Below are 12,299 nucleotides of genomic sequence, written 5' to 3'. Positions count from 1 at the left end.
TCTTATTCTCCCCTCTCCAGCTACCTTCCTGCAGGACACAGAACCCCAGCATACTCCAGACTAAGCACCACAGAGCTGCCTGCTCACTCCACTCTGGGACAGAGAAGGCAAAATCAGAAGGGTAAAATAAAGCTCATGGATTGAGATAGAGACAGTTTAATAGCAAAAGCAAAAGCCACAGGGGCAAGTAAAGCCAAACAAGGAATTTGTTCACCACTTCCCAAGGACAGGCAGGTGTTCAGACACCTCCAGGACAGCTGGGCTCCATCATGGTAATGGTGGCTTGGGAAGCCACACACTGTAACTCTGAACTTTCCCCCTCCTCCTTTTTCTTCCCCCAGATTTATAAGCTGAGCATGATGTCATATGGTCTGGAACATCACTTGGGCCAGTTGGGGTCAGCTGTCCCAGCTGTGTCACCTCCCAGTTTCATCTTCCCCCAGTCCACTCACTGGTGGGATGGTGTGAGAAGCCAAAAAGGTCTTGGCTCGGGGTGAGCCCTGCTCAGCAGTAACAAAAACATCACCCTGTTATCAACACTGTTTTAAAAACAACTACAAAACAAAGCCCAGAGTAGCTACCATGAAGAAAATTAACTCTATTCCAACCAAAACCAGCACAAACTCTTAGGACAGTCTGACAGTCTAAGTTACTCAGAAGGAGAGTCTCAAACTTGAAGTAAGTTAATTGCTTTACATAAAGTAAAGGTGAAGGACAAAGGGTCTCTTTGCTCAAGGATTTATCCTAGAGAAGTTTCAACAGGCATGCTAGCTTTGTCTTTTACAAACTCATAATCATAAACAGAGCATCTTCTTTGTGCTAGGAATGTGATCTGTTATCTGCCACAGTTGTACTACAGCACCCTATAGGACAGCAGAAATTGTACTTTTATAAAATTTTCAGTCAGTATTAATCCAAAAGAATCCATATTTCTTTAAAATAGCAGTATAAAATTTTGTCTCCTACTGCTTCCCTCACTTGATGCATGAATGAAATAATTTCTTAATTATCTCAAAGTGTTGTGATGCACATTTTTTCTTGTTACTTCTTTTCCTTTAAGCAGAGGCCATAGTAACAAAACTCAGGAAGTGTTTTCAAGATAATACAATGTAATAATGTAAAAAAAAGAATTTTAAATTGTTTGCTTCAGCTGCATTTAACCAACCCTTAAGTTGAAGCACAAACTATTCTAGCTTAAAAAAAAAAAAAAATCTGCCAAAATGAATTGAAAATTTCCTATAGTTGGCAGATACAGGAAAGTCTAATTACTTGAGAAAGTAGTATATTACAGATTGTTTGAGAATGTAGTATTTTACAGATTTTCTGGTAAGTGTTTTACAGTCCATGCCTGCTTTCATATACCAGACATATAAATAAAATCAAGTAACACAAGTTTCAGATGGAAAACAGATTTTACTACTTCACCTGCAAAACAGGCACATATGTCAAGACTAGAGCAAGGGCTGTAAGTAAGAAAACACATTCACTGAGTGTTTTGCTTGTTTCATGACTTAAAGACAAAAGATAATTAGGAATCCAATTGCTTCTCTCTGGGTGAAGAATGGTTTTCTAGGAATGAGTTAAATATTGTTTGACAGGGGTATACAAGTCACTACTTACCAGATAAAAATACATAAGGAAAAAAATGGCAGGGGTAACTTAAATCACACCTATAAAGTTAAGTCCAGGAAACTTCCCTTCAGAACAGTGTATTTAAAAAGCATGCCTGCAAAAACACCATCCCTTGATAAGTAAGCATTAATAAAGGTGTTCTACTGTTTAAATTATTTTAGCCATCCTACAAAGTAAAAAATGCACTTATGTATGTTGGTTTGGAAGAAATCTCATGTCATTTGTAGAAGTATTCTCTCTTTTTTACATTAATTTTTTGTAAATAAGAACCTGAAAATATATACACCAAATATATACCATATTTGCTCACAGCTTTCATATATGACCTGATTTTAAATCTGCTTGGGATGTATAAGTACACACTTCTGATAATCACCACAGTCTTCCAGAAAAATGAGTATTTGTAAAATATAACACATAATATGTGATTTTTGAGGGGATCTAGAAGGGTTGAACTGATCAAATTAATTTCCAATACTGTCGTAACTAACAGATACCTTTATAGTTAAAAAACACAAACATAAATAAATTTGACTGTCTCAAATGAGATTTTTCAGATGAATAACCTAAATGCATATCATCCCCAATACAAAGGAAATATTTTCTGAGACTTTAGTGGCATTTTGATCAGGCTGTAGCTTTCTTTTTCTTTTTGCATTTTTACATCTACCAGCCCTAGAAAGTTGACACATCTCCAAAAACAGGCATAAACAATAATTCAAATATTTACACTGCTGACTTCAATATGGTCAATTTTATGGTTTGAAGACCCACTTTTCACTTATAATCTTGAAAGATTTTAAAGCTAATGCATACTAGCTTTAACTAGCACAGAGTCACAGCAGTTACATTGTAAATATGTAAAATACCATGTCTTCATGTATGTAAATGTCTTGTAAATACCATGTCTTCAGCTTACAGCATTGGCATTAACATGAATCAGCTCCCCAGGTTTCAGACCAGAGCATCAGTTTAGTCTCTAATATTACACTAAGATTTGCAGGTAAAGAAGCACACTATAGGCTAATGAAGCAGGAAGGTCAATTAAGCATTGCTTTCTTCTTTTCATTTAAGTGCAGAAAAAAAATGCAACAATTCCAGATGTAGGTGACATCTGGGACTCTTGAGGCCAGCCAAACTGTTCCACAGCAGAAAGCTCAACCAAGCTGCAGAGCAGTTTTGGCAGAAGTCTGAAACCTCCTTGTAAGTTCACTGCATAATTCCAACAGAGCTTATGTGCCATCCATCCCATGAGTAATGACATTACCCAGAGCAAGCTAAAAGTGCCAGCTCTTCCATGAAGAAATCCTGCTACGACCAAAACACTCCTCAAATTGGGCATATGCTCGCTCAAAAGGAGAAACATCTGCTGATATTTTGGGTCACAATATAATCAGCAAATGGTGTTAAGTCTACTTCTGATTTTCCAAGTCTTATTAACAGTGGAAGATCATCTAGAAGACATGGAACATTGCCTATTGACAAGGAAACATTACCTGCCTCTAAATAATTTAGCTGCACTGAAATAATAACCAGATGCAGTATCCATGAAAACAAGCTGCTGTGTAAATGGTTTAAGAACAATGTAAACGGATTCCAGTTTCAGACAGCCAACAGTCTAAACACAGCACTTGCCATTCCCTCAGAAGAGGAAAATGCAGGTGATGAACACAGGGAATGGAAAAAGAGAAAACAAGACTACACTGGTCAATCTGACTGACAAATAGCCATAGGTCATCAGCTGCCTAAATACTGGTTTGCTTTCTTAGAAATTGATCCACAAAATTTTTCATTTGCCATCTATTTCTTCAACACCAATCCTCAGGAAATGTGCCTAGCTCACCTTTCAAGATAAAAATGCGTGTATTAGGGAGAATAGAGCATACAGTTAGTAGATGAGGGAAAGATTGTGGATGTGTCTGTCCAGGGTCTATCTAGACTTCCATAAAGTGTTTGACACCATCTGCCACAGCATCCTCCTAGAAAAACCAGCTGTTGACAGCTTGGGTGGGTGGACTCTTCAATGGGTAAAAATCTGGCTGGATGGCTGGGCCCAGAGAGCTGTGGTGAATGGAGATAAATCCAGCTGGTAGCTGGTCACTGGTGGTGTTCCCCATGGCCCTGCTTTGGGCTGGTCCTTTTAATGTCTTTATGGATGATCTGGACACGGGGATCAAGTGCACCCTCAGTAATTGTGCAGAAAATAATGATTTGAGTGGAAGTGTTGATGTGCTCAAGGGATGGAAGGCTCTGCTGGACAGACTCCATCAGTGGGCTGAGGACACGACTGCAGGAGGCTCAAGAAGATGAAGCGTCAGGTTCTGCACCTGAGCCATGCAGTGATACAGGCTGGGTGACGAAGGGCCTGGGACAGAAAGGGACGTCTGGGGTGCTGGCTGACAGCAGCTGAACCTAAGCCAGAGTGTGCCCATGTGGCCAAGAAGGCCAATGGCACCCTGGCCTGGATCAGCCAGCAGGACAGGGAAGTGGTTGTTCCCCTGTACTGGGAACTGGTGAGGCCACACCTCCAGTGCAGTGTCCAGTTCCAGGCCCCTTTAAAAAGGACATTGAGGAGCTGCAGCGTGTTCAGAGAAGGGAAACAAAGCTCATGAAGTGTCTAGAAAACATGTCTTATGAGGAATGGCTGAAAGAGCTGAGTTTGTTTAGTTAGGACAAGAGTAGGCTCAGGGGGGCCCTCATGGCTGTCTGTAACACCCTGAAAGGAGGTTGGAGAAGGAAGATGGGGTCAGTCTCTTCTGCCGTGCCTGCAGTAAGAGGAACAGAGGAAATGGCCTTAGGCTGAGACAGTGGAAATTCAGATGAGACATTAGAAAATATTTTTCAAGGAATCACCACTGTGCAGGTGTTTAAGAGGCATTTGGATCTGGCACTAGATGATGTGGTTTAGGGGTTACAATGGCAGTGCTGGGTGAATGATTGGACTGGATGATCTCAAAGGTCTCTTTCAGCCCTGATTATTTGATACCTCTACATGAATTATTCTAAATTCAACCATGCAATATTAGGTACTAATAAAAAAAGCAGGATGCATCCTGCCCTTTTGCATCACAAGTGCAGTTTTGAGGGAACACAACTGCCTGACCATTTGGAGCTCTTGACAGCATAAATTTTGTGAGCCAAACCTCACTGCTAAGCATTTAACAAATAGCCTAGAAATATTCAGACTTTTTGTCCTTAAAAAATAGAAACTACTAAAGAAATATTACAAATATTTACTTCTCCCTAGCATTAAGTTAGAAACAAACTGTGGGTATGCCACATAGTGAGCAACAAAAGGAACGAATTAAGCATGCAACACTCAAAAATTCTCACTAGGGATATTTGAAACAAAAGTATCTGAATAAGGTTTTCTGGCTTGTTTTTTTTTGCAAGTTTAATAAGCACTATCTCCTGAAAGTCACATAATGGATCACTTTTTAAATGGCACTCTGCATAACAGGGAATTATATAGGTGTCAGGTAAAAACATCCCTAGAGAAGGAAAACAATTTCCATACTTTTTAAGCATGTGTTCCCCTGTGAATCCCATAGGACAGGGAAGGTATCTAGATAGATTTAATCTACTCACCTTATGTTCCTCAGCTTCTTTTGGGTGCAACTCTTTACCTTCAAAGGTACCAAAAGCTGCTTATTTAGTACAGCAAGGTAGTTATTTGGTTAGTTATATATCAGTATAGCTACTGACCTTCTTTCTAACTTTAGGAAACAGCAGAGTACCGTTTCCATGCTCTGTAACAAAAAGCCAAGCAGATTTCCGGAACAGCGCGTTTACAGCATATATGACTGACCTAAAAATAAAACAACCCCTTTTATGAAGGATTAGGTTATTTCAATTTCTCTTTCCTTCCTTACTTTGACTAACTTCCCTTCTCATCATTTTCTTACAATTCACTTTCATATCACCTTTAATAACCCTGTATAAGTCACGATGTTTCCTCATCTACAGCACTCAGAGTTCCCCATGTACTCTTTAAAACCTGGGATGACAACCAGGATTTTAGCAGATGACTAACTGCTACTAGTTCTCTTGTGATTTTATTTAGACACGAAGAGATGCAGATTACAGCTTCCTACAAGCTTTCACAGAATAGCTGAGGTTGGAAGAGACCTCGAAGTTCAACCCCCTGCTCAGGCAGGGTAAAAGCTCTCAGAAGACAGTCAATGCCACCTGGTATCAAACACACCTGACACCATTAGCCTTCCCTACAGGAAGTAAATAACCCTTTTCAGGTAAACAACAATTTTACATTTGCCTTTTTTTTTTTTTTTTTTAAAGCATTACAGCTTCTGGCTTTAGCACAGGTAGGCAATCATACCTTTTGGAACAAGCAAAAATACAGACTGCCTACTTGGTATTACCATCTGCTTGCCCTAACAAGAGAAAAGATACTCTTGACCTCATACAATAGTGCACATCAACTAAAATCACAGGTACTTTATGCAGGATTAAATACAATATGCAGTAACAACAACGGTCTAAGGCAGAAACAACTTGGATTGTTTGACACTTCATTTCAAAACACATTCTCTTACTCAGCATTAATGAGGCAAAGCTCATTCTTGTAAATCAGATATTGCCTTGTGTTATGTGTCCTGGCCATGCATAAGGACTGCCCTGCCCACAACCTTCCCAAAGACTTTCCTGATTGTGTGCACAACCATGCAGACAAAACTACAGACATTTTATAAAGGACTGTATTAATTAAGCATTGTTGTTGGAAGAACAAAGACTTTCAGCTGTTTTTTAGAGAACTAGAAGGATTCCCATTAGATGCAAAATCAACGTAACTTCTCTTTCCAGGAATGAAGTCTATGCTTGCTTCCATCTCTCAAAATCCAGCAACAACTCCCAACTTTGCAGCAGACCTTTAAAATCAGGGTTCTCCACATCCTTCAGTAACAAGACAACGAAAGCAAAAAGACAGAGCATGACCAACATCCACATAAAACACATAGCTCAGGACTAAGAGCTGCACATTTCTATTACCATGGTGTCATGTTTTAGGACGCCTACCTTTTCAAGGGAAACTGAAGGAAACAGACAAACACTTAAATAGCTAACTCTGGTAGAAAATGAAAATTAATCTGCTATTCAATATTTGATACAGAAGGGCAAGTATAAAATTACACATGGAATACTGTATTCTAAAGTAAGAAATAGTGTTATGTCTAAGAGTAAAGCTAGAAGAAAGAAAACTGTACAGAAGTCGTAAGAGTCCCAGCTCCCATCTCCTCTCTGGATCTGCCTGCTCAAACAGATGAGGAGCAGACAACGACGTTCTTCTCTCCTCCTGTTCTAAGAAAACAATGAAAACTGTCAGACTCATGAACCATAATGTTTTCTAATCTACAGGGGCTGAGAATATAAATTATATTTGCCTCAGGCTGGTCCAGCAGAGCATGTTTTTTTGCTTCTCATATCCAGTTAAGAAAAGCAATATGCTTAAAATCAAGCTTCTATTTTTTACTAATAAACATGATCTGGTCCAATTTTTAACTGGCTCAACCCATAACAGCAATATTTCATACCCCCAGTATGTCTGTGCACTAGCTCTTTTTCTCTTAAAATGACAAACAGTAAAACAGATTGTCAAATACAGCCAAACTCAAAAAAAACATTTATCAGTGACTCAACTCATCTCATTATGATACAGAATTAGATGTTGCCAGCTTTTATATGCCAGATAGATACTACCCTGATAAACAGCAAATAAACCTTAAAGAGCTTGCCCTGCACTGGGACACGTCACTGTCCAAGAACCTCATACACAGGCTGGAGCTGAGGGAGGTTTAATGCAGATCTTGCTGGCTTGGCAAGGTTTGCTGAGCACTCTCCTTCTGCTCACTGCAGAGATCTGCCACTACTGAACCTGAACTGCTGTGATTCCATGTCCCAGTTCAGGAGCACTGGGAAGGTGCCAAGAGACCAGTGAGCTAGGTATTGCATCACACAGCCATGGGCCCTCTGGTGCTCAGCCTGTGGCTGGCACACACTACAGCATTTCAGTTTTATTTTCCTTTCTGAAAAATATTAAAAAGCAATACAGCAAAACACCATGCAAAACTACTTCCGGTGCTTCTGCAGTTCAAGCTTTAGGTCAACACCAATGTTGGAGAATTTACTTCAGAACAGAAATTCAAACTTGCTGTGTTGTAACCACAAGAAGTAAAGAAAATTAACCCAAATCAAATCTCTTCCTGCACCTCAAGAACAAAACAGCTGACAAAAAAACTCAAATAATTTCAAGGAATGATAGATTCTCTACTTGTTTGCTGTCCTTTCCTTCCTATATATACTTTTCTTTCTCTGTGTGGTGATTAGTCTTACAGTGGTGAAGTTTTCAACATATTAACTGGAGAACATACTAATCCAATTATGATGCTATAGGTTTTTCTTAATATTCCTGAAAGTTGTATTGGTCATGGATAGATGACTAAGTACTTGAGATTCTTTTTCCCCCCTTTTTATGTCATTGAAAAAGCATGGAAGTGGCATTTTGATTGTGACATTTATTTTGCTTTATTCTTCCATTGAAGAGCCACAACAAAGGTTATGCTTTCAATGAGTATTTGAAGAGACAAAGAGCAAATTTTGTTTTCAGTTATTACTTTATAGTTGTAAGAGTATATATCGCTGTCCAGCAAGTAACTCTGTCTTTAAGTCATAAAAGCTTAGTATCATTCCTGAGTCAACATTTCAAAAGTCACCCCATGTTATTGCTAGTTTCATCCCCTCTCCCTTCTGTCACCACTTCAGCATATCATATTTTTTTAAGGTATCTCTAAACTAACCACCAAATCACTGAAATGCTTTTTTACTTCCTTATTTTCTTTTATCACCACAGGGTCAGCATTTCACCCTAAAACCACTTCATATTTTCTCAATTGTCACTGTAAAACAGCCTAATAGTAGATCACATAAGATGGTACTATCAGGAAGTGCCCTTCCGTGCACATCTTTTTTAAAGGACACGCATTTGGCACAGCAAATTCTGTAGCCCCCCCCCCCTTTCTCTTCCATGTTGTGAAGCAGCAGGTCCCTAACTCCCAGTGCCCTTACTGGTAGATTAGACAAAAATTTTCAGGTTCCCTTTCCCATGCAATTCTCCAGGTGTGATTCAGCACTGCTTTGAAAAGGAAAGCTTCCAAACCAAAACTCAAAAGACAGGCAGCTGAAAGCCTAGGAAACATTGGAATGCCTACAAAAAAATCCTATTTCTTCATTAATGCAAGCTACACTTGGCACACAGAGCACAGGATGGAAGACTGCGATGTCTGATATATTAAATACCGGAGAACAACCATCAAGTGCAAATTCATTATGAACCTCTCAGTGTGTACAACATAACCTGTGCATTTGGGAAGCAGGCAATGCTAAGCTTAAATTGTATTTTAAGACATCACGTGAAAATACTGGGGAATTCTGCTCCTCATTCCAATAATTATCACTCCCCACAAACAAGGGGCATGTGTCTCATTCACAAAACAATACTTTTGGCCCCATTTTGAGACGGTCAAGTGCTGCTCTGTTCAGATTTGCAAGGTCTACATAACCTTAGCAGCTAAGTTCCATTATGAAAAGCTGCTTAGGAAGAACTCTGAAATACATCTGGTTCTATAACATGCTTTTGAAGTCAGGCAAGGTAAATAATTCCCTCTGTTAATAGGGACTCTGATCACATTTGAAACTAGGACTTTACACCTTTTAGTTTTAATAAGTGGTAGGATATAGAAACCCTTTTTTCACAGCACTGGGGCTTCCTCTCTGAAGGCTGAAGCTACTGCGAGTCAACAATGACACTTAGAGAACCAAATTACAGCATTTCCCTCTCTTACAAATGGAAGGTAACCAAGAACTTTACAGTTCTTTGCAGATGAAAAGAGCACCTGCTGCTTAACTAGCATTGGAGTCAAGCCCAGCGCATGCAGATGGCAGCACTCGAGGTGACGGGAGAAGTGGATGGTCCACAGTGGGAAAACGAGGCCCTACCGCCCCTCACAGCAGCGGGAAAGCCCCGCCACTTGCCCTCATGGGCTCTGCGTCCGCCAGTTTTCACCACTCCGCTTTGATCAGGGCAGCGACTGGGGAGCTCAGCCCGCAACCCACCTGCAGGTCCCACGGCCACCTCCAGCCCTTCGACACCCCCCTCACCTTCCACCAGCTCGTCCAGGCTGGTGATCTTCTTGCTGCCATCGATGGTGTAGATGGTGCGGACCCCCTGGGGCAGGTTCACGTTGTCCGACAGGGAGCGGGTGAGCTCCACCAGGAGGGCGTCGAAGGAGCGGAAGCGGTCGGGGGAGATGGCGTACACCAAGCCCTTGAAGTACCTGTCCCCATTGCGGTAGAAGCGGGCTTTGCGCGCCTTCTTCTCGGAGCTGAGCGCCTGCAGGGTGCGGGTGCGGTAGAGGCTGCAGTGCGCGCTGTGTGCCGGGCTGGGCACCAGCCCATTGCCCCGCGGCCCCGCTCCCCCGCCGGACCCGGAGCCTCCGCGCCGCGGCCCGGACCGCTGCTGCCGCTTGTCCCGCTCCTCGAAGTGCTCCAGCTCGATGCTCCGGCTGCTCGCCATGGGGAGCCGCCTGCTCGCCCTCCCAGCTCCGCTACGGGCTGCTACGCCTGCCCGCCGCGCTCGCAAGGGCTCGGGCCGCCTAACAGAGCATCGCGCCCGACCTGCCCCGCCAGCGCAGCCCCGGCCCCGCCGGAGCCGCCGCTACCCGCTGCTGCGCCCGCGGCCGCGCACAAAAGCATCCCTCACGGCCGAGCGCGGCCCCCCCCGGCTGCGGGCGTTGCCGGGGGCCGAGAGAGAGGCTCGCAGGAGCCCCGCGGCCGCGCCCCCGCCGTGCCCATGCGGGCTCGCACAATGCGCGGGTGCCCTGCTCAGCCCCTTCCCTGCTGGCTCCGGCGGGCAGCGGCCGTGGGGCCGGAGCGCCTGTTCCGGCAGCTCTCGGCTCTGGTGCCGCAGCAGGGGCGGCCGCAGGAACGGCCCGCCTCCCGGCCCCCGGCGGGGGAAGCAGCCGCCGCGGATCCGGCGAGAGCGGCGCCGGCGGCCCGGCCGTGGAGCGCGGCGGAGCGGGAGCGGGAGCGGGCGGGGCTCCTGCCGGGCCGGGCCGGGCCGGGCCGAGCGGGGGCGGCGCCAGCTGGGATCGCGTCCGGAGCGGCCGTGGGAAGGGTGGGAGGGGCTGCTCGGGGGAGCGGGAGGGGAGAGGAGTTTTTCTAGGAAGAGAGAATTCGCAGGCTCGGTTTTCCCGTAGCGGTAGTGCAGCCCTTTTGATGGTCGTCCAAGGGTCCCCCGCCCCTCAGGTGCATCCGCGAAGCTGCCCGCCAGCCCTCTAAAGCCGGGGCTTGATGTGGTTCAGTCACTGCGTTAAAATGCTAAAAATGCTCCTTCTCTACGGCCCTCAGCCTAAAATACATCCCTCGGGGAAGAAAGCTACGCATCCCTGTCATTTGTTGGAGGAACTGCTTTAAAGGGTATGTAGCAATAGGACATGGGGTAACGGGTTCAAAGTGAGAGTAGGTGTAGATTGGATAGAGGGACGAAATTCTTCCCTGTGAGGGTGGTGAGGCGCAGGCACAGGTTGCCCGGAGAAGCTGTGGCTGTCCCATCCCTGGAAGTGTTCTAGACCTGGTTGAATGAGGCTTTGAACAAGCTGGTCCAGTGAAAGGCATCCCTTCTCGTGGCAGAGGGGTTGGAACTACATCATCTTCGAGGTCCCTTCCAACCCAAACCATTCTGTGATTCTACGATTTTCCTATTGCATTTGCCACCGCCTCTCCCTGATGACTCAAATGAACCTATTCACACAGCCTAAACCTCCTAAATGTGCTGCAGCCCACGTTTCATGGTTTCCCCAGGCATCTTCTCAGTGCTCCTAGGCTGCTCAAGTCAAATTCACTTTTCATAGAAATGGCCAACAAATGCACTGAAATGGATGCTGTTTCAACTTTTTTCCAACTTATTTTCAACCATTACAGAACATATCTTCTTCTCTTGGCACAATGAGCATGTAAAAAACTGCAAAAGCTTTTATAACTACGTACATGTTTTCATTTTTTTAGGTCTCTTGCATTGGGAAATTGCAGTTGTGTTGTGTCATTACAGGTGACCACAGTTTGAGCTCTTCTGTCCAATATTCTTTGCCACACTTTTGATGGATTTAACATTTTTCTCTTTTTATGTTTTGAAATACCAATAAAATTGAGCACTTTCTCACCATTACTACTAGGTTTCTTACAAAGTAGATTAAACATCTAGCTACAACATTCTAAAGATGATACATAGAAACCATCAGTGAAACTCACTCTTTATTGAAGTGCCAACATCTGTGATGTCTGAAAACCTCCACAAGCAAAAAGAAGTGATAAACTATGGAGCTGGATTATCTCCTCTGGTGGTAAAATCAACAAAAGGAACTGAACAAGAGGGAATTTTGTTACAGTCAGGGCATGAACACACTTGCTAAGATTAGACATGCAGGTCTTACCTAGGAACCAGGACCTAGAAGCCACGAAACAGTATGGATCAACTTTTTAGACTGCTTTTGATACATAGTTTCTAGTCCTGATCACAGTCAAAGTTACACAGACAAAAGTCAAACTCATGTGTGTAACTTTGCTCCAAAGTGGATGGGTCTCAGCTGCAAAGTTAT

The 12,299-nt window shown here is 43.5% G+C and overlaps 1 protein-coding gene across 4 annotated transcripts in view; it reads right to left on the bottom strand.

Annotated features, from left to right (window-relative positions):
* Nucleotides 1-10,469, bottom strand: part of DCLK2 (doublecortin like kinase 2) — an 80,209-nt gene extending 69,740 nt beyond the window's left edge. The window contains exon 1 of one of the 4 annotated variants that reach the window (XR_001331642.2): nucleotides 9,805-10,466. Coding sequence is in view for 2 of the 4 variants with exons in the window: in XM_005525588.3 (XP_005525645.1) it covers nucleotides 9,805-10,219 (415 nt within the window). In the remaining 2 variants the exon portion in view is untranslated. Of the gene's footprint in view, nucleotides 1-9,804 lie in introns of all 4 variants that reach the window. The other 3 variants (XR_001331643.2, XM_005525588.3, XM_005525589.3) reach the window with 3 other exon arrangements.
* Nucleotides 10,470-12,299: the final 1,830 nt, after the last annotated feature.

Source organism: Pseudopodoces humilis, chromosome 6 (assembly GCF_049639895.1).
Source record: "Pseudopodoces humilis isolate 2021_Gansu_Grassland_sample_001 chromosome 6, ASM4963989v1, whole genome shotgun sequence".
Taxonomy (NCBI): domain Eukaryota; kingdom Metazoa; phylum Chordata; class Aves; order Passeriformes; family Paridae; genus Pseudopodoces; species Pseudopodoces humilis.
This window is presented reverse-complemented; position numbering and strand designations above follow the sequence as displayed.